Source organism: Lupinus angustifolius, chromosome LG20 (genome assembly GCF_001865875.1).
Source record: "Lupinus angustifolius cultivar Tanjil chromosome LG20, LupAngTanjil_v1.0, whole genome shotgun sequence".
NCBI lineage: Eukaryota > Viridiplantae > Streptophyta > Magnoliopsida > Fabales > Fabaceae > Lupinus > Lupinus angustifolius.
The window spans coordinates 218,744-245,611 of record NC_032028.1 but is presented as its reverse complement, the minus strand read 5'-3'; the positions used below and the strand labels follow the sequence as shown (position 1 = coordinate 245,611).

The following is a 26,868-nucleotide window of genomic DNA, read 5'->3' as shown; positions in this document are numbered from 1 at the left end:
TCATATTGACTCATTTCTAATTCAATCAATTCATTCATTCAATGACTTTCTTTCTTGTTTCATCCAGATTCATGCATGGCTTTACCATTTTAATATTACTAGTTATAGAGGTAAAAGATGATGACTAAGTCATAAGCTATCTTAACAAAGTTATCAAACGTAAGTTTATAAGTCATAAGTTTCTTTACTAAACACCACGTGTTAAGTAGCTTATAGTTGTAAGCTATTTGGCCGTATTTCCCAAAGGCAAGCATGATTTCTAAAAGGGACCATCATGTAATCTTGAATAAGAATCCTCTACATTAATGGAGAAGTATGTGATTGTTTTTACTCATGTTTTTAATGATGAAAATGTAATTCTATAGTAAACAAAAAGATAAAAGTGTCATTGCATATTGTCTTTTGTATGTTATTGTATGACACTTGACTCTCCAGTAATGGAAAAGATTCTTAGTAAGATTTTGGCTTATTGGGTTTTTTGTCATCAGTGTCTTGCATTACTAGTTAAAGTGATTGTTCATATGTATATTATATATTATCAGCATAAGAAAGATATATAATACCAAAAGTCTACATATTATGATTAAATTATTTTGGCAAGAGTTGTTATGTGTATAAATAACAACACTCTACATATATGACTAGATTACTGAAATAAAGCTTCTGTTAGATCAATCTGTAGCTAAATTACTATAAAAACCATATCACTTCCCAATTACTTTTTATTATTCAACTAGTCTCTTTTGATCCCCTTCAGGAACTTGTGTACTTCAAGCATGATAGGCCTGTTTGCAGGATTATCAGAGAGGCAAACACAAGCAATCTGCAGCACCTGAAGCATCATCCGCTTCGAGTCTGCGTCAAGAACCGTTGGGTCAAGAACATCGGCAGCCTGTCCCTTCTTGATCTTTTGACCAACCCATCCAACCAAGTTCCCACCTTCAATCTCTTTAAAATCAGGTCCGGTCGGTTCCTTTCCGGTCACGAGCTCGAGTAAAATGACACCGAAACTGTAGACATCTCCTCTTGTTGTGGACCTCCCACTCTGTCCATACTCTGGTGGAATGTAACCAAATGTTCCAGCAATATCTGTGGTGACATGAGTCTCGCAGTTACTGATCAGTCTTGCAAGTCCAAAATCTGCAACTTTTGGTTCAAAATCCTCATTGAGTAAAATGTTGCTAGCTTTCACATCCCTGTGAATGATGTGTGGTGTGAAACCATGGTGAAGGAATGCTAGTCCTCGAGCTGCACCGGTTGCGATTTTGTAGCGTTTGTTCCAGTCAAGGATTCCAAGGGCACCAGTCCTGTTTCTTAACCAAAGATCTAAGCTCCCATTCACCATATATTCATACACAAGGAGCTTTTCCTCACCAATTGAGCAATATCCAAGCAATGCAACAAGGTTTTGATGCTTCACCTTGCCCAAGGTTTCCATTTCAGCCAAGAACTCACGATGTCCCTGCGATTTGGCTTCACTGAGCTTCTTCACAGCAACTTTGTTTCCATTAGTTAAGGTGGCCTTGTACACAGTTCCAAAACCTCCATCACCAATTATATTGGTCTTGCTGAAGTTATCCGTAGCTTCAAGGATATCCACCAAAGTCAATTTCAGAAGAGGCTGCTCAAACATTGCTACATTGATACTCAAAGGTTCCTTTGATCTGCTACTGCTCAAGAAATAAAGATTGTTATCCCTGTAACTGTTTAGTTTGTGCTCCTTTAGTTCCTTGCAATCACTTTGCCTCCTGTTAAACCATCTATGTAGAACATAAGCAATGCATAGACTTACCACTATGATTGTAATGGCAATCCCAGCAAGCCGCCATGGATTAAAAAATGCAGATCTAGCAATGCTTTTGAACTGACATTTAATTCCCAACATCTGCCCACAAAGATTCTTGTTCCCCGCTAATCCAACCCGGGATAGGTTCTGGCAAATACCACCTCTGGGGATAGGCCCTTCCAAATTGTTTTGAGACAAATCAAGGTAATTCAGATTACCCAGGCTGCATAACTTGTCCGGAATCATTCCAGATAGCCTGTTACCTGAAACATCAAAATACTCCAGCTGCATTAGATTGCCCAGGTCTGAAGGAATCTCCCCGGTCAACATATTCCTATGAAGATCCAAAATTGTCAAGTATGAAAGGTTTCCCAAAGATCCTGGCAAGCTCCCAGTGAAGCAATTATCACTCAAGTTAATTGTTTCAATCCTCCATGTCATGGAATTTAAGAAGAGCTGCCCAACTTGTCCAGAAAGCCTGTTCTTCTGCACATAGAGCCCAACAAGGCTTTGCACACCTGAGAGCGAGTACGGAAGCTCGCCGCTGAGCTCATTAGAACTCAAGTCCAAGTGTGTCAACTGAATCATATTTCCGAAGCTGATTGGAATTGGACCAAACAGCTTATTTCCTGTCAAATTTAGCTTCACCAGACTACTCAACTTTCCAAAGCTTTCAGGGATGTTACCTGAGAGCTGATTCTGCCCCAGATACAAGCCTTGGAGTTTGACTGCGTCTCCAAGCTCAGGAGGAATTGAACCTGATATAAAGTTACCAGACAAATCCAAAGTTGTGAGATTTGTCAAGTGCCGGAGCGATTGAGGAATAGGCCCAGAGAGCATGTTGCTGCTGAGTAATAGATCTACAACCAACAGACATTCCCCCAATTCATCAGGTATAGGGCCAGATAATGTATTATGGGAAAGATCAAGTAGACCAAGGTGTTGAACAAAACTCAAATCAGGTATGGTGAGTTGTCGAAAATATGAAGAGTTCTTTTTGGAAGGAATAGAGCCGGAGAGATTATTGTGAGAAAGAACCAGGCACTGTAATTGGCTCAGCTCCACCAGTTTCTCAGGAATGGATCCATTGAGTTGATTGTTTCCAAGGTCCAATGTGGTAAGAGAAATGCAGTCACCAAGCTCAATTGGAATAGTCCCTTCAAGCATATTTCCATTCAAATTAACAACAGAAAGACTTTTCAAGCTTCCAATTTCCTTAGGTATTGTACCTGTGAGTTGATTATTACTTAGAACAAGCCTCTGTAGAGTAACTGCATTCCGAATCTCCGTAGGAAGAGAACCCTCCAAATGGTTATTAGCCGCGGAGAATTCCATCAGGGTTGACGAGTTCCACAGAGTAGAAGGTATGTTCCCGCTGAAATTGTTGGAGTCAAGGTCTAGCACCATTAACGGAATCCCAGAGAGGTAGTGTGGTATGGAACCCAAAATCTGATTGTTCATCAAACCAAGCTGAGTTAGGTTCCTGCAGTTGACAAATGCATTCTCTATTGTACCAGAAAGGAAGTTTTCATCGAGATCAATCTCCATAAGTGACACAGCATTACAAAGCTCCTCAGGTATAGGACCTGTCAATAAGTTACTACTCAAACTAAGATGCTCCATCACAGAACAATTCCCAAGCTCAAGAGGAATTGAACCATAAAACCTGTTAGCAGAAAGCAATAGAGACTTAACATGACTCCATTTTCCAAGCCAAGAAGGCAAAGGCCCATGAAGCTGATTCTTTTCAGCTGAGAATGTTATTATAGGAAGCTGAGAAAGCTCCTCAGGAAGTGACCCTGAAAGTGAATTGAAAGAAAGAATCACAGACCTCAAGTTCCTACAATTTCCCAACTCAGAAGGCACTGAACCATTAAGCTCAGAAAAAACAAGGTCCAGAATTATCAAATTCTCCAACTCCCCAATAAACTTTGGGATTGAACACTTCAAAGGGTTGTAAGAGAGGTCAAGGTTGGTCAAAGATTTTAGCTTTGACATTTCCTCAGGTAATGGACCTTCAATGTAACAGGAACTTGCATAAAAAATTTCAAGCTTTGAAAGCTCTCCAATTTCCTTAGGCAACGTCCCTGAAAACTTGTTATTCCCAACACCAAGAGCAGTGAGATTCCTCAAGTTCCCAATTTCTCGTGGCAGTTTACCGGTAAACGAGTTATTGGAGATATCAAGAGAAATCAAAGAGAGTGCTCCGGTGAAGAGAGGTTTTGGTACAGAACCTGAGAAGAAGTTGCTGCTGAGGTCAAGGAACTGGAGCCGGGTCAAGTTTCCGACTGTCTCCGGTAACTTCCCGGCAAGGGCGTTTCCGGCGAGGTCGAGGGTGATGAGTTTCGTCAAGCGTCCAATCTCCGGTGGGATTACTCCGGTGAACGAGTTGGAACCGAGTTTAAGTGTTACCAAGTGAGTGAAGCCAGCAAGTTGGCGTGGAAGTTGGCCGGAGAAGTGGTTATCGGTGAGGTCAAGTATAGTGAGGGAGGAGAGTGAGAAAAGTAAAGAAGCAGAAGAGAGTGAGGCTTTAAGGTGAAGAGAAGGAAGAGAGAGCGAGGTGACTCGGTCGAGTTTGCACGTAACACCAACCCAGTCGCAGTGCGAGGTTGAAGGGTTCCATGAAGAGAGAAGGTAGGGGTTGTGGAGAGTGTTTTTGAAGGAAAGGAGAGACATTTTTTCTGGGTTTTCATTGGTTTGGTCTGAAATAGTACAGAAGAGAAGGAACAGTAGAAAGTTGAAGAAAACAGCCATGGCAGTGTGAAAAGAGAGAGAGAATGTTAACTAAGGTTGTTGTTGTTGTTGTTGTGTGTTGATGATGTTAAATGGTGTGAAGGAAATAATAGAAGATGGTAACGCATGCAAATATTAGAAGAAGAAGGAGGAAGAGGAGGAAAGGCATTGTTGGCATGAAGTTGAAGGAATAGAGAGAGAATATAGAGAGAGAGAATAGAGATACAGTGTCTAAAAGGAGTTATGTGTCAGAGAGCAGGACGCATCTCACGTGATTAATTTCTCCATAACGGCATAAACAGTTTTCCATTATTATTATTATTATTATTACTCTCTCCACATATATTCTTCCCAATAATTACACCTTCTTATGTCTAATTAACTTAACTATCACTACAAATCAACATTATTTATTCTCCAAATATTACATATACACTACTTCATTATCCACCACTATCTATCTATATATATATTATATAACTCCTAAATACATGTACTAATAATGTTATGTCAAAAGTCGGAGCCGTTTCTGAACAAGTATATTTGCATCATGCGTGTTTACGGAACTCACTTTGGAGTTAGGAATTGAAGTTTTGTAAATGATTCTTTTCTTGGGGTTTTTTTAACAGTATTTCATCTCAAATATGGTTCATGTATATATATTATTATAAAATACACTCACAAAGTTTCATATTTCAATTGTAACCTATTTTCTAAAATATTATTATAATTTTGAATAACCTATCAAACCTAGAAATGTAGAATTGGCTATGGTCTTTCAGAAAACACGGGTTCTGTCCTTCTTTTTTCATTGAAATATGGATGCCTGTTTCTTCTCTCCTCAGTTTCTTTATACTAAACTAATTAATTTTGAATGATTAGAATAGCTATAGGGTTAGCTAGGCTCGTGGGATTTGCACATTACACGGTTCTAGTTAAATGCTTTAAAGAAACTACACTACATGGATTTTAAATCACCTAATAAACTATTTAACTATAGGACGCATTTTTAATCCTCATTTTGCTTTCATTTGTTTTCCGTAAAATAATGCTACTCGAGTACAAGTACTTATACATATTTTTATGTATTATGGTGTTGTTTTGATTTTATTGCCAAATAAAATAAATTATAACGAGGTATATGTATAGAAATACATGTATGAGAAGATTATTAAAAAAAAAAGAAGATATAGCAATAAAGAAACATATTTGAGAAGAGATACAATAATATATAGTACAACACCATACCATAAAAATAGAAGCACATACCCCACGTTAGGTTATCTACTTTTTAATTAATATCATAAAAAGGGAAGGTCGGAATTAAAAAGGAATTAATATCAACATCGTGTCAACACTTTCGGAAAAAGAAGAATATGACTAACCATTTTTTTTCTTTATGTATTTGGTTATTTTCATTGTATTTTCAATAAATTACTTAAAGAATTATTTCATTTTTTATAGGCAAATTTTTAATAAAAAGAATTATGAGAGGATTATTTGCGTTTTAAAAAAAACGTATTTTAAAAATATATTCTTATTTATCTATTTTTATAAAATCAAAATAATATTAATTGTTATTTTGTAAGTCTGCCTTTATTTAATTATAAGAAAAACGATGGGTGAAAAAACATTATAAAGGAATAAAATGGTAAATAAAAAACAATACATAAACTTAATACAATTTTACATATTGATTATTTTTTTAATTTGTGTGTTATTATTACCTTTAAGGATGCTTACTAAAATATTAAAGAAGTGATTGTTAATATTAAAGAAGTGACATAAGAGCATGGAGGAATGGAGGAATGGAGTGTGTGTGATTAAGGTTGGGATTTGGGCTGCACTCTGAGGTCTCAGGTGTGGTGTGGTGTGGTGTGGTGTGAGGTTGTTTTCGTCATTAGACATGATGAGACTATGAGACTATGAGAGAGGTGAATGTTGACAAATAATGCTTTGTCTAATTATGTCTCAGATGTCTCTTCCCTGGAAGCATGTTAACAAGTTTGGGAATATTTTCGATAACTGCATTTCTTCTTCCATCTCTGCCCTTTTTATTTATTCATGCCTTCCTTTTATGGTATCATTTGTGTGTGAGGGATAAACAATTGTACCTCTCATTTATTTACTATCCACACGTGAAATTATTATTATTATTTTTCGTGGGTCTAATATGTTTAGTAGAAAGAGAAAAGAGACAGAACTGTTGTAGTCTTGTTAAAATAAAAGTACCATTTCCATGTATGAGATGCCAAAGAAACAGAGTTTAGTAATAGCATCCAGGATGTTATCTTCATAATTAAGATTATTACAAAATGAAAATACAACTTATTCTCATTCATTTATCAAAATTGATTCATTTACAAAGAAGGCTATAAGTGCTATATATATTAAAGTACATTGCATTGTAAAAATAGAAAAGTAACAAAATGGAAAATCAACTCTAACTAATTCTCCTAATAAACACATGTTGTAAAACAATTTTAACATGTGTTAAATGTGTAAAATGTGTAAAACGTGTCAATTACAAGAATTGTTTAGTGAATGCTCCTCTTGATTTTCTAACTAGTTAATTGATTAGCACTTACACATATACAGTTAATCGATTAACTATTATTACTACTTTCTTGATTCTATTTGGTTGCTTTGTTTTCAAATAAAAATATATCTATTTGAAGTTGTTATTTGATTTCTAGATTACCCTTTTTGATATATGAAAAAAAAAAGACGAATAAAGATAGCTTGATTTATTATAAGAGAAATTGTCTATTTTGGATTATTTAAATAAAACTACTGTAACAAGAGATGAGTAGCTGAAATGAAATTTATATTACATATGTTTATGTAAATGTTATTAATTAATAGAATGTATACTTTATTTAAGTGGTACATGTTTTTATATTTAAACAAGTTTTGAGTATCTAGGAGTCCTTAGGTTCCATCTAATAGACCCATAATATGAGGCTAGACTTTTTAAAAATAAAAGATGTAAGAATCCTCCCTTAGGGTTATTTTGAGAGTTAGATTTTGGAGAGGAATGAAAGAAAAGTGAAGGTTTGAGAATCATCTCAAAAGTGTATTTCACGGTTCTCAAACCTTTCTTTTTCCTTCATTCTTCTCCAAAATCCAACTCTCAAACTAACCTTAATGAACCTACTTATAGCTTCGTTTAATAACTGTTTAATGAGTTAGCTCTTGTAGTTTGGTTTAATAACAATTGAATGAGTTAGATTTTCTTTCATCATTGGTTTAAATTTAAACTCCTTGATAACCAAAATTATTTAAACTCCTTAGCTCTTCGGCATGAGAGTGCTTAAAAATGATAAAATGTCATTAAAAAAAATAAAGTTCAATATTTATTGATATCTTAAATATTATTTTGTTCCCAAAACATTGATGGTTGCAAAACATTTTTTTAAACATTTCCATCTTATATTAGTAGATGAGTTAGTTCAAAATACACATATAGTTAAAAAAAATGCTAGATGTACATAACTTTATCATACATTTCCAATTTATAGATTGGATAGTAAAAAATCAAAAGTGTTCTTCTATGTTTAAGAGAGTTTGTTAGTCTTACAATATTTTAGATTTGGACTATTCTGGTTGTATGGGTAATGTGAACATATCTTAGTATTGTCTTTAGCACGAAGGAATGCTATCCAACATAGTAGGTGTTGACTTGGTCATGTCTTATTATTGTTGTCTTTTTCTTTAACTAAGTTGAACTTCCAAATATGATTAATAATCGTATAGACCAAATCTTGTTTACCCTATAATTCACCTCATACATAGTGATCAATTGATATTGACTGGCCCTAGCAGTAGAATAGAACAAAAATTCAAGTGTAGAAATTGAGATTGGACCTACAATAATCATATGATAAAAATTATGCATATGTGAATTCAGGTAAAACAACAACAATAATAACATATGCATCTTAGTCCCTTGAGTTCATTCCAATGTTCTATAATGACTCATTGGGCTGGTTGATTAGCTTGTGAACTGTAGGTTAATGACTAATTGAGTTTATCTTTAGTTTAGTAATTTAAAGTAGACTCATTTTCAATAAGCACACATTTTCTTTTTTTATATATATAAAAAGGCAACTATATATGGGTATACATAATATTACATATATGTTAAGATTTGAAAGGGATAGTTAAATTACTGATCAAAATTTTATAGATACACACACCAAAACAACGTAACTAATAACTTTAAGTATACTTACTGATTAAAAAAATATGTGACTAGCTATTTCATCTCAAGTTTGACTATTAGGGTTAGTTTGAGAGTTGAATTTTGGAGGGGAAGAGATGAAAAGAAAAGGCTTGGGAACCATAAAATACATTTGTTTCATAGCTCTTAAGCCTTCATTTTCCCTCACTTCCCCTCGAAAATCCAACTCCCGAACTAACCTTAGTGAAAAAAATTATCAAACGATATTAACCATGTAAAAACTTTCCTATGACAATTCATATATGTTGATCAACTTATAAATATACTATTTTGAGAGGTACTATTTATAAGGCAAAAGTTAGATGAGTTAGATGAACCAACTCAACCAAGAAAGAACCGTGCATTAAAACCTTTCTCCATGCATAAACAATGATAGTAAAATATCTACCATCATTAATATTTTTTTCTTGTTTTGAATTTTTAAGTACAAATTTCATTAAGTGATGCGATTGACTAATGTAGGGTATATTAGCCTCTGAAAAAAATAAGAACCCAACAAGGGAAAAAGTCTTAATTTGCTCATCAAAATCCTTGCATCCCAATTGGAAGAGGTTAGTTGAAGTGGTAAATAAGATTTAGGTTTGAGTTTGCCTATACAAAATCTATAAGAAAAAGATTGTGACTATTTCCTACTCAAATAAGATTATCATTATGACTAGACAAAGAATCAAAAGTCTTACGTATCAATTAAATTTATGATTTTTGATACCATTAGTTGTTCTTAATACATCAAAAAATATGTTATTGATACTACAAATGAAACTATTAGTGTGTTATTATTAAGTTGTTGAATCCATTTATGTTTTATTTGTCCTCATGAAACTGGTTTGATTCCTAAAGGAGAGTTGTAATGATGAGTATCCTTTTGGGTATGTACTGATATAATTTGTCGTGTTGAGAGACAGAAAAAACCAAAAGGTAGAGGTTTGAAGTTTGAACAATGAACACCAAATCAACACTTTTACTCATTGCTATGAACCGTACCATATCAACAATATCATGTGCTGCCCCAACGCCATGTCTGTGTATCTATGTGGTCCCTTTATCTAAAGCACTGTTGCTTCTAACCTTTTCCACAATCTCATCGTTTCCATGTGACCCAACATAATACAAAAACCACCAATTACTTTATGCATTTTTGCATACAGAGTATTGTTAAGGTTTCAATATTTGACCAATTCAAAATCTTTACTTTATAATATTCAACACCATCTTTTGCTACAACTTGCTCACTATTAATGCTAATGCAAAAATAGCTTGGCATAATTTTATTTTGTATTTTTAACTAAGATAGCATGCATAGCTTCAAATATTCACAATTCCAATGCTTGGAGCAGAGAGATGCATGGTCGAAACCTTAGTATAAAGAATAAAAACATGATTAGAAGTGGTCCTGGGGTAACATAAACAACAACTATCGCTATCAATATAAAATACTGAGAACAAAAATAGTTTGTTGTACTTATAACCAGAAAATGTACATATCTTGGACCTTATAATATTCCTATCTTGAATGCAAACTCCTCACAACCTGGCCTCTTTGATCCATCACCATCCCAATTCACTTTTCTTTTAATCCATTTCTGTGTCAACTTTGCCTTCAATATACTACCAATGTGCACCAGAGTCCCCACAACACTTTTCACATAGTTTCAAACAAGTTTAATGTAGTAACATCATTTCAGGTGATGTTCTTCATGCTATAGTTCTTGTCACCGCATTCATTTGATTTTGGCAGAAAGTGAATAGTCTTCAATCTCCTACAAGTTTTGATTGTCCTTTCCCATTATAAACAAGAGTCTTTTTGTTTACCTAGTTTATATAAATAATGTTAATTATAGTGCTGAATTCTTTCTTAATATCATAAAATTTATTAATCTGGATCAGCTTTACTCTTTTCTAGACTACAAAATAGTTCTTCTGTTGTCCCTATCGATCACTTTCTTTCAATTTACTACTGCATGCATGTTAATATGTTATATGAGCCATTTTAAAATCTATAGGGCTTGTAAATATTAATGTGCATCTTATAATACAATTATTTTTGTAATTCTTGTAGTGGAGGATAAATATAATATAACTTCTCGGTAATTTCAATATAGAAATTTACTCCAGTTTCTTAGTTTCCATTATTTTGGACTTCATTCGCATTCGTTTTTAAGTGTTATTTAAGAAAAAGAAATTATTTTATCTTAAGAAAAACAAGACAAAATTTAAGAGTATTTTACAACTATACTTTTACCTTATAAATATTGTACTTACTTGTTCCTTAAATATTAATGTTTAAAGTTGTGCACATAAATTAAGAAATGACTAAAAGATGTAATTAATAGAGATTGGAGATACTACGAGAAAATGAAATTTTAAATTATAAGAATATAGTTGAAAAAGAAAGATAATTAAGTCATGTTTCTAAAGTATAAGAGATTTGAAAGTAGATGAAAAGGTCAAAATATGATGAAGGAAAGAAGTACTAATTAAGAGAGATAATGGGTGAGCTTTTATAGAGAGATGGTAAAGGGCAAATGAGAGGATGAGAAATAAACATATTAATTGTATTTCTTAATTCATCCGTTCCAAACATTATTCATTATACGCGTATAAGACTTCAAACTTCCTCTAAATATATACTCGTTTATAAAGTAATATAAAAGTTTGGCATTGAAAAGATGAAGGTTATAGGATTAAAAAGAATTCCCATTAATGGATAACTTTTTGTAGGGAAAAACAAAGAAGCAGAGTTATATATCACTGCATAATGGATAACTTACACCTCACATACTCTCATTTTTTTTGTCCTGAGTGGTATTTGCATTCGTCACCTTACATAGCTAAAGTCTCAAATAACCAAAAATAAAAGCATTCAAACAGTTTGGTGATGCGTTATAATGGTATTCATGGAAGCGTGCACGCTTAATGGGCCTTAAAACTTTGGGGAAAAAACTTTTGCTTAAATTGATTATTCAACATTTTAAAACTGCAAGAAAAACTAGGCTTATAATAGAATATTGAGAAAGATTGTGATATATGACCGAAGCCAAATGAAGCCAAATTAGGCATCTGATTCTACTGCTCCTCTATCTGCTTTATTGGCAAAAGAGAGTCATAAAAAGATATTCATATTCTCTTTTTTTATTTACTTCACAGTTGATTTGATGTGGATTTTGGTTTACTCAAAAATATAAATTTCTTGGAGTAAGAGTTTGAATTATTAAATTTGATTAAGTTGGTACACACCACTATCACTTACCTTATTTACAATAACTATAACATGTTTTAACAGTCTAACCCGATTTTATTTTCTGGGTTCTGTTTGTCTTCAAGTGCAGGGTCTTCATCAATATTCATAAATTACAATAATAATGTATAAGATAGTTAGATACAGAGTAGTGAAGTGGCACTAATAAGAAATGGTTGAAGCATTGTACTGAAAGGGTACATATATGTAATGAGTGGGGACATTTTCAAAGTTTCAGTAGTTGAATTGGAATCTTTTTATTTTCTTTTATAACTTTGTACCAAAATCATTGCCAGTGTGATTTTCTGACAACTTACATGTACATTTGGATAAGATAATTCAGTATCATCACTGACCACTGCCCCAACTTTTCATATTTGCTCACTCTTAAAAAATAATCAAATATGCTAAGTGATGGTGGATATTGATATTTTGTTAGACTTCTGCCATATTTTGTTAGACTTTAAAAAAAAAAAAAACTATTTTACCATAAGTTTCAATTTAAATCCATCACATGTGAATGTCTTTGTTACACCGAATCCAATTCAACGGTCAATAAGTAACAAGTACTTGGCATTTTTCTGTATATACATCACTAGCGAGTAAAGTGAGGTTGTGTTTACCTTCACTAATTAAGGGTGTATAAATAGATACTGATTTCTATAATGTTTGCCTGTCTACATTAATTTATTCAGAACAATGAAGGACAATTTTTACTTACTCTAGAATAATCTCATGTAAAAGGAGGATTGTCACATTTTATTCTATATAAACAAATAATCAGAAGAAGAAAAAGTTTTGCTAACAATTGCCGTGCTGTAAAGACAAAATAAGAAATCCAAAAAAGAGTTTTTATATTATGTTGTACGAGACATTTAAATTTGTCCAAAATGGTAATTTACCACATATTTATAAATTTATGTGTATTAATTTCTTCCACTCTAAATACAAATTTATCCATTTAATAAAATAAAATACACCCTTGAATACAAATTAAAAAGTCAAAAAAATTTCTAAAATGATGATCACACGTATGGTTCTAGTTATCAATTTTATGAAAATCTAATGATTTAAATCTACTCATTAATTTAAATCATTGAATTTATTTTCATAACTAAAATGAGAAGTAAGTTTACTAAAAGTGGTCATCATTTTCTATAATTTAATGGCCCGTACCTCCCATTTGTTACCGTGCTTTTACTTTTTCATTTCATTAACAACTTGCCTTTAATTTAGTACCTATAATAACACTTTTAGCTCTACCCCTTATCTATCCACCCCCAACCACTCATTATTTTTGTTTCTCCCAACTTATTTACATTGTCTCATTAAATCACCATTTTTTAAAATATAGTTATTTTGTTCAGTATAGTAAATTTATCATATTTTAATTTTTTTTATCTTTTATAATCATTACATTCTTCTTTATATTACTTATACAAATCAAAAAATATTAAATAAAGGTAGATAAACTTTAAAATAGTAGTTAATGCTTTTTAAACTTGTAGATGAGATAAATAAAATCAAATACTTTTTTAACTGGAACTGATAAATTAAAGTGGAGGAAGTAATAATCCCCCATCATCATGTCATCATTTCGCCATTTATCATCCTTTAATCAACTTTATTGTTTAGACACTTGAAGTTGGATTAACTAAGTTATAAACTATATAAAGCATCACATTTATCTTAGACTTTGTTTTTTAGTCTAAGATATTGTTATATACATTACAATTTTATTAATTTGATTATTTATAGTATTTTTACTAAAATGTCCACGTTATCTTGAAAGTTACAGATACCTAATCCTTTAATTGATTCATGACATAGAAAGATGAAAGTATAATTAATTGGTGAAAAAAAAGCTTAAGATTTTTTTATTAAACCTAAAATAAAGAATGGTATGTGACATGTTTTATGGTTTGACGCATGAAACTGGAGTTGGAAAAAGAAATTGGATATTGTAATTTTAATTATATCAAGAGACATGAGATTGCAATGATACTATGAAATTACAAATAGTTAACTTTATCATCTTCAATCCATCAATTTTAAAAGTGCAAATTCGTAACTAAAATACCTTTGATATACATTGTAGTTACTAGTTACTATCACTACGCTACCATATGCCCTATTGCTTGTAACTCTATATCAATGTCAACATTATTGTCCAAATCACCATTATTGCTTGTAACTCTACCTTGGGTGTATATATTATTTTGGGTTTTTATAATTGAAATAGATGCTAATTTTGTTGGATGGATGGTAATCCTCTTCAAATTATTCAAATGATATTAAGAGTGTGATATTATTGGAGGTAACATGTATTTATGATTGTCAAATATTATTAACGAGAATCCTTAAAAGTTGAATTTCAGCACAACAATAATATTTTGCATTGTGATATAAAAATCATCAATTCAATTCTTCAAAAATTCAATTAAATAAGAAAGAAAAATGGTTTCCAAAAAAACATAGTTGTGCAATTATTTTCAAAGTGTATAGGATGACATTGTTTTTGGAGAAATAAGAGTGGCATGACTAACTCGGTGGTGAACGAGTCAATACCCGAACCATCATGACCAGAAAAACTTTGCATGCACAATACAAGTTTCTTTTTCGCGGTTCGTTCTTGACTCGAAACCCTTTCTGTCTCACTCTTCTTCTTCTTCTTCTTCTTCTTCTTCTACTCTATAAATTAATCCTATATATATAAACCCCTTTCTGTTTTCACTTTCAACAGAAAAACAAACAAAAAATAATATTCTCAGACACAAAATGAGACACAAAATGGTTGTCATGCAACTCTGAGAGAACCTTTGATCTTGTGAATGGTGCATGAGATGAGGTTCTTCACAGTATCAACAGATTCCATCGTCAACTTTGCTGTTGGAAGGTTATTCACCAGAATTTGGAACCCAACCGTTAGCAAGCTTCCACCTCCATCATCACCACCACCACCACCACCACCACCACCACCACCACCACCCTTTGGTATAGTCCCGTTACTACTGTTTGCCACACCATAGCCCGAGGATTGACCATCCGGAACAATGGCAAACCCTGAAGGCAAGAGTGCCACATATTCTGAATCTCCACCGCTCATCACCACGTTCAAGGATTGCACGTCCACTGGTGCGTACACTACCACCGAACACGAAGAATCCATCCATGTTTCTTGCAGAATCAGCATGTTGCTATCATTGGCATTAACAGACTGCAAAGATGACAGATTATTAGAGTAGGTAGTATTTACATGCATTCGAAAGAATAGTCATTGTTATGTAGACCTGACATAAGGTATTGCCAAGTTAATTCAATAAGTGGAGGTAGTGATAATACTGAAATGCTAAAAAAAGCACTTACACCAGCACGAAGGAGAGAAACACAATTTCCATGTCCTTGACCTTTAGCAATGTGAACCATCTCCTGCATCGGTCCACCATTGGACAAAATATCCCACTCACTTCTGAGCCCTTCGTTGCGCAGAAAGTCAAACAGTCTTTGTCGTGACACCGGCATCCAAACAGAAGTTGCAGCACTGAGTACGATCCCAGGAGGCTCACCTGGGTCATCCATATTCTTCCTCGTCATCACTCTCATGTCGTCGCCCAAAGTCCCCATGGAAAGGCTTTCCCACTTGCGAGCCGATGAAGCACAAACCCCAGAATAGAAGCTACTGGTCATGCGTTGTGCTAGTTTCAGCATGCTTCTCCTGCCAGCCTGGCTCAAAGCTGGAAAGAAACATATGCCGATGAGAAAGTTAAGTTAACACTTCAAATAGTTTATCAAAATGATGAAGACGATAACATTGATGCATATATACCTGTGTGATCATCACTTGCGATGGAAGAGGACATGAGGATTGCCAAGCACTCACACTGTCTTTGGAGCGTAGCGATCCATCTATGAGCACCAAAACCAATGCCAGAATTAAGCAATGGGCGATAGAGTTGGTGCACAACACTCTCATCATACTGCCAATGCTCAACCCAAGTAACCTACAACAGTACAACGCATGTCACTGACTTTCTTTCAATAATTTGTCTTGTAAAATCCTAACGCATAATAAAGAAATCTAAGTTTTTCCAATATACTAAAGTTCTTATTTTATTATAGAGTACTTCAGGTAAATAGTCCATGAGAACTGGACAGACATATCTTTTGATTTTTAATCACAACGGAAGTAAAACCATGAGTTACCTGAGATTAAAATGCAGTACATAAGGAGGGCTTTCTTGTCTAATTTTTATTGAATAGAGTAACATTGTTCACACTTAACTAATTAGGAAATGTTGACATAAACCTCACCCTTATTATAAATTAATACCCCCAACATTGAAGTTTGTAGTCTGTAGAGGATCAAGTAAAAAAATAAAAACTGAAGCAAATGCCAAAAGGATAGAGGTGCATCCAACATGGCTAGCAGGTTCCGGAGTTTTATAATATTATAAAAATCAATGTGATTAGATTAAAGGGCACTGGTTAAAACATCACTTTTCTCCATTATGTTATAGCAGCAGAGGATTGGATCCAGTTAACAATGGTCTCGTGCACAGAAAAAAATGACTCGTTTTATACAAAAGGAGACAGGAATAGAAGCACCAATTATATTTCTTATACACTAAATATTGAAGAATCCAAGATTTAAAATTTCCATGCAATTTTATATACTAAAAGATGCTAACACATATGAAGCTTGAAATTATCTCTAAGCTATATAAACCTTGATTCACAAATCTCTAGGAGTATCAATACAAAAATTACGTACAGACAATAAGCAACCCTTACTATAAAGTAGAACATTACAATATAATTTAACTAGGGAAGCATCTTCTCTAGTAAAAAAACCAGAAAAAATAATGACTTCTCAAGCAAAGTTTAACTTTATCATCTTTCAAGCAGTCACACTAAAGAAAACAATTTCTTAAGACAATTAAACAATGTAAATATTTTGTAGCATGGAGAAGGATTTCAAGTGCAAGCTCTTGCAAAACTACTGCATCAGATATGACAAAACACACCATTCATTACCAAAAATAAGAAAAGCCTCACAAATTCAAAAAACAAACAAGGGTCTGCACAAACTTAAATTTGCACTTACTTTGGAGTAGCCATTGGGCATATCCTGCACAACACAGCCAGAAGGAAGCCTCCTACAAGTCATGAAAGGCGCATTGGCAGCATCTCGGCCGATCTCAACAGAAACATCAACCACAGCCCATACACCTTCTGCATGCTGCTTACAAAATCGAAGAAATCGCACTTGACGAACGGGGACTAGTGGTGAAAGCAATTGAACCTCAGAATGCATCTGAAATGCATGATCCTAATTAGTTCCATCCAGCTCAGGAAAAATTAATTGAACATATAGCAGAGAAAAATAAAACATACCAACAGTAAAGCGCCATTTCTGGTTCCACCCATGCCATTAGTTATAACATCAAGGGGTACAACTCTAGCAATCATAGATGGAAACATCTCTGCCCACCGATTCTATTCAAAGAAATAATCAATTGAAACAAGATATTAAAGAAACCAGCAAAATTCTACAGTATATGATAGGCAAAGCCTATGAGGAACAGAAGCACAGCCAATCAATATGTTTTACTAAAAGAACATTGCATTGATCCATATGACAACTTTAATAAAAATGTACAAAATAAATATTGAATATAGTGAAGATCAACAGCAATGGCTTCAAAACATAGAACTAGTAGTTTCAACAACCAAATGTTGGCTAATTTAACACACCTATATGTAACAATAACAAGTTTGTTTAATGATTCTTAATTTATAAATAACATTTCAAATATTGAAATAAAATGAGTTCAACTTAAATCAAGACTAAGAAGATGAGCAGCATACCACGTCCATGAAAGTTTCAACAAGGGCTAAACTGTTAATGATTACTATCCCGGTTTCTTTTGTAGCTTCAGTTGCATAACCAGCGGGCTTTGGAGAAAACAACCTTGCGTACTCATCGTGGTTCAACACTTCCTTCTCACCATCCAAACTCTTAATCCAAAGAGGACTATCCGGCTGAGCCATCTTAATCAATTCTGCCATTGCGGCCAATGCAAGGTCTATAAACATAGATCTCTCGAGTTGTGCATCATTTCCCAACAATCCCATTGGTGATCTAACCCCAGGCATTGCAGGTGGAGTGCTGAAGACCCCATCTCCCAAATCAAGTCCCATTGGTAAGGGAGTGCCAACATTGCTTGAACAACCAATCCTATTCATTCCGATTCCAAGTTCTAGACCAGAATTTGAGGCTGGAAGAGCCATGGGACTGCTCAATGATGAGATCGGCTTTCCGAGGAACTTGTTTGTTAAGGCAACTATACGGGATAATTCATCCTTTAGTCGAGCATTTTCAATTCTAATCTGGTGCTCCTCGAATGAAATCTGTCCAGGAAGGGCTGGACCGCCACAACTGTTACACACTGGGTTTGACATGGCATCTTTTATCATACTGTTCTCAGCTCTAAGCTTCTCATTTTCCTGTCTAAGCATTATGTTCTCATGGCGTTCCAATTGGGTCTGATTCATAAAAAGTCAATTCAATTAGTACCATATCAAATTTGCATCAAACTACATTAAGTGCAATATGGCAAATAATTCCCATTCAAATTCACCTTCATTTGGGTTCTCCGATTCTGAAACCAGAACTTGACTTGCTTATTTTCCAGGCCCAGTCTCTTACTAAGATCCAGCCTTTGCTTCTCATCGGGATGAGGACACTCTTTGAAGAAACTGAAAGCCAATAAGAGAAAAAGCAAAAACAACAAACGAGCCACCATTAACACATATAACTCAATCACGGATAAGAAAGTTAAGGGAAAGAGCAGCAAAAATTAATCAAGCCCTACGATTCAAGATCTTGAATTTGGTTAGGAGTGTGTCTATGATATCTCTTCCTCTTTGGCTGGTCATCACCAGCATCCTGATCATCACCAGACACGCCATCAAAATTATCGCTCCCGGAACGGCTTTCATACTCATCATCCCTCATCCTCCCCATCAAACCACTATGACCCTCCATTTTCCTTTGCTGCATAGTTGTCTCATCATCAACAACAACAAAAAAGATATACAATATCATGCATACATCAAATCAAATAAATTGTTATCACGGGAAAAACAAAGGGATAAAATGAAATGCTCAGAGATGGAGGCCAAAACTAAACAAAAAATTAGACATACAGTTAACAAAGAGGAGGGAAATGAATATTGCATTGAACTATAAATTGATTGAGAAATATCAATCATCAAAGTTGCATGTAATCAAACCCTCAACCCTGAACGAAGTTATCTATTCCTTCTACCCCAGTTAATTTTCCCTGAATTTTTGTCACTGTCACTTTTGCTAAGGGACTTTCCAGTTTTCAAATTTTAACTCTTCAACTTTGACTTTTAAACAAGATTGAACCAAAAACTGACAAGATTGAAATTTTTTGTAAGAAAAAGGTAGACAAACCCAAAAGGTTGTTTCCTTGTCAATACCTCCATACAAAACTTCACATCCTCTTTCTCTTTCTAGTAGAAAGCCTATTCCAGAAGCAGATGGAAATGGGAACAGGACAAGAAAGTCCCTTCCAAGGTTCACACATGATTCTTATCTTTGCAACCCCATCAAAAGATAAACCACAAAAAAATGGAGTGAGAAATCCCTAGTTTTTCTATATTTCACACTTGACCCAAATTGTTGTCAGTGTTGACTATTGAGAATTTTGAAAGAGACCCCAGAAAGGAGAAAAGCAAAAAAAATTATTGCAGGTGATAAAAATAAGAATATATAGTAATAGCATAACAGAAAAGATTCATAATTTTGAAGATATAATAAAAAGAATAAAATAGACAACAAGAAAAACCTTATCACACGTAGCTCATAGTCAAATTCACACAGCACCCTAACTTTTCAAATGCATCAGACCAAAATCTAAAAGCAAAAAGAGCTCTCTCTCTCTCTCTCTCTCTCTCTCTCTCTCTACCCTCACAATACTGAATGGTGATATAAGTGAGAAAGATAAATGGAAAAAAGTTAGATAGCATAGAAACCAAGCCAGGTACGGAGAAAATGGTACCTTGTTTAATTTGACAGTTTACAAAGTAAAGGGACCAACTCAAATAAGATTTATGGGTTCCTTTCTTTCAGATTCTTCTATACTTTCTCTCTCTGGGATCTGTGGAAGTGAAAAAGACACACAAAAATATTATATATTAATAAAATTAAATCATAAAATAATAGTAACAACAAAAATGGTGGTGGAGCTGACTCACTGTGACTGAGGCAATCACAAAGTCAATGAATCAATGACTTTGGTCTCTCTTAATATTTATTTTTTCTAACTAAATAGTCAAAAGTCAAAACCTTTTCTCATTCATCAATCCACACTTCTTCGTATAATCATCTTCATTCACTTGCATCAACATTTTTTTCTTCTCTCTACATTATATACACTCTCTGTATCTCTCTCTAAATATTCATTCAATCTTCTGTGAAAAAATTAAAAAAAATATATATATATATTATTTACTATTACAGTTGGAGATACAGTGTGGAAGGAGTGTGGGGTCCACTGCTGGAACAAGGTCCTTGTATCGTGATGTTCGCCCCCAACCCCAGTTTCACTTGGAGCGCGTGACTCACGCCTTAATTCTATGTCAACTACATGATTTGTCTTTTTTAATGTACGTTAATGGACCATGGTAGACACATTGTGGTTGTATGAAATAAGCAATGGTCAAAGGATTGAGGGATAATAAAGTCATTTTGAGGAAATGAGATTGAGTTTGGATTTATATGGGGTGACGTGGCGCATGGTGGTGGAGAGTGTCTGAAATTGTTAATGAGTGTGGCGTGACTGTTGGATTTAACGGATTGGATTTGGAAGTGTTACAAATCCGATCTTCTATCCATTCTCGGATTTGACTCTCTCTTTTTTTCCTTTTCTATACTTTCCATTGTAAGATATGAGTGGGAATAATATACTAATCATCATAATATTATATTCAACATATTTTCTAGTGTCAACTTTAGTCATTTTTCTATATTTAATTTTAGAGTGAAAAGGAAACAAATTAATAAATGATATTTTATTTCTTGTTTTAGTTTGAACTTATTTAGCAAGATTTCAATACACTTTTCTAAGAGCAACATATATATGGAAAGAAAAATATAATTGACCTAATATTTCACAATACTAAAAATCAATCACTTTTGTTTAGACCAGGTCATAGAGAATATGCATTATGTTTTGAGATAAACTTTATTTTCAATACTCATAAGTTGAAATTTAGATTTATAATTAAGTTTGTCCACCACTAATTTTTAGATACAATAATTATTCCCACAATTACATGTATATATAAATAAAAGATGTCGGTCAAATAAAAATGTAACAAAACCTAATTTTAGTTTTAATAATTTTCAAATATTTATATTTTATACATTTATATTTATTTATAATCACTTTTGTACAATACGTTTTTCTATAAATTTATATTTTTTAACCTAGATGGCTCTCTAAAGTAATTTTATAACTTTATTATATAAGTTAAATTTACTGTTATCATTCATAATAAATTTAATATTGTTTTAATTTTAGCATGTAAAGTTTTCATTATAATTATTAAATTATAATATTAAATTTACAAAAATGATATATCTTTTAACCAACCTAAAGTTCTCTTACACTTAATGTTAATGATATTATAATGATTATTAAATCGGTCTACATTAAGTTTTATATTATCATATTGTAATGGTATATAACTCAAATATTGCAATGGTACAATGGTTGATCATGTTACAAACAATAACATGGTACGTGGTTTGAATCATTGACGCAATGTTTTGAAAATGTTAATTTTTCATGCTCATGTTGTTGTTTAACTAGTATGATACGATTTGATTAGTTTTTAGTGATATTTTTAGTTATGATCAGTTCGTTACATATTTAACGTAATTGTCACTCTACACTGGTATAGGTTTTGGTACATTGGTTTTCTGATTAAATTAACTAGTGGGATACAATATTGATAGTTATACCTACACCATGAGAAATATGAAAACATGTGACACAATAATATTTTATTTATTAATAATTGGTTAGAATTTGAGAAGCTTTAGTATGTTAAATTTATAGAAGAATATTTAATTACTCTTAAATTTAGTGAAGAAAATTGTGGATTGTGCTTGTCAAAATGCTAGCACATATAAATAAAACATACAATTTTTTTGTTTTCACTCTTAGTTTTTAAATTCTTCCTCTTAATAAACATGATTTATAATATAACATGATGTTGTTATAGTTTTTAAAGTTTGTGAATAAAGTGATTAAATAAAATAACATATAAAGCCCAATACAAACGATATAAAAATGTTGATTATAACATTTGCTAAATAATTTATTTCAGATTAGGTGAAAGTGTGTTGTAATACCTCACAAGATAATCCTGGGCATTCATGTTTTTTTGATACATTTGAAGATGAAAAAAGAGGAAAAATTACATTCTTACTGATGACTCATTCAGTCATTTTTTAGAAGTGATGATATACCATCTGGCATTGGTCCTAAAATTTATAGGGTAATTTGTTTCATGAATCGTGTACTCGAGACAAACATTTCAATCTCTGCTCAACAATTATTTGATTGTTGCTGCTATAGATGCATGGATATGGAATTAGGGAATATCATTGTTAACTAGTGAAATAGGTTGAACAAAATGTAAGTGACAAATAATGTTTGAGGCCATGATAAATTGCTTTAAGTTCCTCAAGCATATTTGTAGAGATTCCCACATAACCAGAGAAGCCACTCATCCAAAGGCCTTATCACACATAATGAGTCCCCCAAAGCTACTTCTACTCAGGTATAGGTAAAGATTATTTAGGAACATAGGGGTTATATTTTATAGTAAAGATTATTTAGGAACATAGGGGTTATATTTTATAATAATTTTTGTGGGCAAAAGGAAAGAGGAAAGACCGTGAGCGCGTACTTCAGCCACAATGCACTACCACTCCAACCCCAATTAAAATGAACACTTACATACCAAGTAGTGTATATAGCATTAGCAAAGTTACTAATGTTTCAAGAAAGCTACTTACACGTTTTTTCCCTTCAAATTTACTTCCTTTGTCAACAGATTTTGCATATAAAATTGTGCGCCAACTTTTTTGCATGGTCCAATTATTTAAAACAGTGTCAAATGAAAGCATTTGGGTTAAACTTAAATTGTTGAGAAAAACGCGACCATTCTTATCTCTGTACTGTGTCTTCTGCACAGCTAAAGTAACTTGGCATTCTAAAAAAAATCTTGCATATGCCCCCTCCGGAAAAAAAAAAGTAAAGAATAAAAGGTAATACTATAAATATGTAAAGAAAAAAAGAGAGAAAAGACATTGAAAGATGCTAACTATATATGGTTGTTGGAATCAGCAGGGGCTGTCCAATACTTCTTGACAGCAAATAGAAGTTTCTCCCGTTGAAGAGACCCATCTTCTTCAGGTTCAACAATTTCACTTTCCCACTCCAATCCGTTGATGATGCTCTTTACTTTTAGTAACATGTCAACATCATCACGAATGATAACACTTCCTTCAGGTCTAAGAATCCTATCCATTTCTACCAAAATGTCTTCCAAATCACATCTACAACATACAAGAAACACTCAATTTTAGAGGGACGTCTGAATCTTTCACAACTATATATATCTTATATTAAAAACTGTTAAATATATTTCTACAATCAACAACAAGTGAGTTTTAATTCATTGAAGTTATATATAAAATTTCACAGTTAGGTCTTATCATAGATTCGGAAAAAACCAAATATAGTTTAAGTATCAAGGTAATGTATATGCACAGTTTATTTTCTCAAGAATTAAAAGTGATATACATTTACTGGTGTAAAATGTGACATTCACTAATACTTTGACATGCGTACTTTTACTCTAAAACTAAGAAAGAAATGACAGTTGATTTGTTGGCATATCATTAAATTTTAATATGACCCAATTAAGCTCTTAATTCAGTAGCTAAAATGAATATAAAAGTGAAATTTTTCCATGTTTTGTAGCCATCTGTATTAAAAACGTGTTGTAAGATAAAATCAGTAAGTCAATATATCACCTGCCACTGTAAAGGCTGAAAACTGAATCTGCATGAATTAGATCATAAGTTCTAGGATAGGTAGACATTGCTTCACACCTGCAAGGAAATTAAACAACTTAAGCATTTAAGAACACAGAGACAAAAGAAGAGACAACTTCATCAAACATAGGACAATAGATTGTTGTTCTAATTACCAGTCATGATATGTTCCAATCAATCCCCGTTCATATATTGCTCCAAGTGTGTTAACCTTTGAATGGACAGGAACCACATTCATGACCCATACAGGATCCTTTATTAGTGCAGCTGCAAATCCACCAAAGTTGGCATTCATGTCTAAAAGGTTACGGTATCTCCCAGCTTTTCCTAGTTGATTGTTAACTTTCTTATAGTGGGATACCCTTTTCTTCCAAAGCTCATAATCTTTTGAGAAAGTTTGAGAAGTAACCCCTTCTATTGTCCCCTTATAAATCCTTGGAGGTGTGGATTTTAGTCTCTGAGGCCAATTATCCAATACCCCACCTGCTGTTTCTTCTTTTTTAGACACTTCAGGCATAGGACTCAAACAAGTTTGCATATCTGTATACCTGAAAGGGACCAAAATAATATAAATATAACAAACAATATTGTGAAATATTTTATTATAGCCTTCAATTTTGATCTATTGTCATTATGAAGTTTTTTTACACTTTCAACCAATTAAACATTACCAGTTGTGACTTTTATTATAAGTGTAATGAGAAAAAGAAAAAATAATATGATAGATATGATTAGTTGTTAATGTTATTAACTTTTACGTTAATAGGAAGATTTTAAATAGCTATCTCAGTTTTGGAGACCATCAAAATCTTGATATTAAGGATTATTGCATGGGTTTGCATCCAAAATGATCCACATGCGGTTGTGGCAACTCCCTATAGCTTCACATTGTGACATATTTAGCAGTTTGAGGGAGAGTGTATGAAAATGAAATCATAAGCATATAGAAAAGAAAAGTATTTGATAAATGAAAAACAAACCAGGCGGTATCAGGATTGGTGTGAGGCTTGCAAATTGGGCGGGCCTTACAATCAAAATGGTTTATTGGTTTCTGCCAAATAGCAATATCATCCTTCTCCACTACCTTATTCCAGCAGAGGCTTGTAGCAACCTTCTCAATATTCATCTGCTCTTCATTCAAATCCTTCTCAGTTCTTGCCCACCCTTTCCAGTATTTCTTCCAGTGGATAGGTGGCCCTGATAGAATCCAATACCCGCCCGGCCGCAGAACTCTATCAACTTCATTTAGAAATATCCCATCTGTCAAGAATCAACATAAGCTGATTAATCTTAGTAATGTCTAGAGAGTGAGAGCATTTCAAGTTATTATTATTGAGGACAATACCATGCTGAGCCCATGGGATGAGACAGCGAGAGCAGTGGGACATATCAAAAGCTCTTGAAGGGAAAGGTAACCTCTTGGAGGCTAGGACTCCAATCAATGCAGGAACTCCTCTCTCAAGTGCAAATTGTACTTGTGCTTCATGTGTATCCCTTGGTGCTATTGACATTGTTAACACGTCATGGGACAGAAGATAAGCTCCCCAACTAGCAACCTGGTTTACCAAACTTTCCAAATATTATTATTTATCCTATGTTTCATATTTACTTACGTTGATTACAGAATGAATCTAAAAATATCTCTAAATGAATTCCTATAAAGAAATCAGATACGCAAACGCAATATTACCCATGTTGTCTACTTCGCCTTTTTCTTAAAGTATGATTTTATTTTAATTAAATTAATTAAATTGTGAATATACTAATAAATATAGTTACATTTCTTGTTTTTTTAGCTATTATAATTTCTCCCTCTTACTTTCATTTTATATTGTTTATAAATTGATAACTTAATAACAATCACAAAATTATAAGTAGTCAAATATGTTAATAGGGTCAAAATGATAAAATAATAAATAGAAAATATAAAATGTCTTAAAAGAAGAGCTATTAAATTTTCAAGAATGTGTTTTATAATAATGACTTGAAGAATATAATTTTTATTTATTAATAAAAAATTCTCCCAAAAAGGAATAATTGCCGGGTTGATAAACAGGCACTTACAATAGTGTCATTAATATCACAATGACCAGTAAAGCCATTTAGGGGTATGGTATAGTGATTAAAGTTACACTTCACTACTTAAATTATTTATAGGGATGTTATACACATAATAATTATTTTTATTTATATCATTTAATAAAATAAAATATGTATCTCGTAGAAAATGATTTTTTGGTAGCAAAAATCAAGGTGATGATGATATGGAACATTATGGGAAAATTTAAATGAAACCCAAAAGATGTGATAAGCGGAAAAGTTTGAAGTACAACTATGGTTCCAATTTATCAATGGTTTAGATACGAGTATGTATGGAAGTATTTTTTTTTAGTTTTTCAATGCACTTTTCCTTAAAGGTAGTGTTGTGAAACCTGAGTCGGACATCAAACCGGCAGATTTCTCGTATTAGGTTTAACCGGTTTAAACAGTTAAACCGTCCGGTCTGACCGGGTGATTTCGTACATAATTAATAATTTTTATTTATAAATATATAGTTATATATAAATGTAAAACTTTATATAATTAATAATTATGTATAATTATATGAAATAATACCTCTTTAACTTTTTTTGGACCGTAGTAAAACAAAATATTAGAACATTGTCCCATTTTTTTTATTTTTAAGTGAGCCGTCCGGTTTACTT

At 33.0% G+C, this 26,868-nt stretch overlaps 3 protein-coding genes across 6 annotated transcripts in view; all 3 read right to left on the bottom strand.

Moving 5' to 3' along the window:
• Positions 718 to 4,741, bottom strand: LOC109335601 (leucine-rich repeat receptor protein kinase EMS1). The gene has a single exon (XM_019571745.1). The coding sequence runs from the start codon at positions 4,538 to 4,540 to the stop codon at positions 734 to 736; it is 3,807 nt and encodes a 1,268-aa protein (XP_019427290.1). The 5' UTR covers positions 4,541 to 4,741; the 3' UTR covers positions 718 to 733.
• On the bottom strand, positions 14,466 to 20,406 carry LOC109335604 (homeobox-leucine zipper protein ANTHOCYANINLESS 2-like). Of its 4 annotated transcripts, none has more exons than XM_019571750.1 (10): positions 20,287 to 20,406; positions 20,091 to 20,189; positions 18,876 to 19,057; positions 18,642 to 18,759; positions 17,869 to 18,546; positions 17,395 to 17,496; positions 17,105 to 17,314; positions 15,827 to 16,001; positions 15,367 to 15,734; positions 14,466 to 15,217 (listed from the first exon to the last, which is right to left on the bottom strand). In XM_019571750.1, exons 3-10 carry the CDS (start codon positions 19,046 to 19,048, stop codon positions 14,798 to 14,800), a joined length of 2,244 nt encoding a protein of 747 aa, XP_019427295.1. In that variant the 5' UTR covers positions 19,049 to 19,057; positions 20,091 to 20,189; positions 20,287 to 20,406; the 3' UTR covers positions 14,466 to 14,797. The 4 variants fall into 4 exon arrangements, with proteins under 4 accessions (XP_019427295.1, XP_019427293.1, XP_019427294.1 ...); XM_019571748.1 differs by lacking the exons at positions 20,091 to 20,189; positions 20,287 to 20,406 and adding an exon at positions 19,210 to 19,795 and having other exon boundaries at positions 14,466 to 14,750; positions 14,782 to 15,217; XM_019571749.1 differs by lacking the exons at positions 20,091 to 20,189; positions 20,287 to 20,406 and adding an exon at positions 19,878 to 20,036.
• LOC109335609 (probable methyltransferase PMT15) overlaps positions 23,394 to 26,868 on the bottom strand; it is a 5,415-nt gene continuing 1,940 nt past the window's right edge. Inside the window, exons 2-6 of the mRNA XM_019571756.1 lie at positions 25,509 to 25,719; positions 25,144 to 25,423; positions 24,319 to 24,711; positions 24,143 to 24,220; positions 23,394 to 23,662 (exon numbers count right to left, since the gene is read on the bottom strand). Of these exons, the coding sequence (XP_019427301.1) occupies positions 23,428 to 23,662; positions 24,143 to 24,220; positions 24,319 to 24,711; positions 25,144 to 25,423; positions 25,509 to 25,719 (1,197 nt within the window). The 3' untranslated portion in view covers positions 23,394 to 23,427. The remainder of the gene's footprint in view (positions 23,663 to 24,142; positions 24,221 to 24,318; positions 24,712 to 25,143; positions 25,424 to 25,508; positions 25,720 to 26,868) is intronic.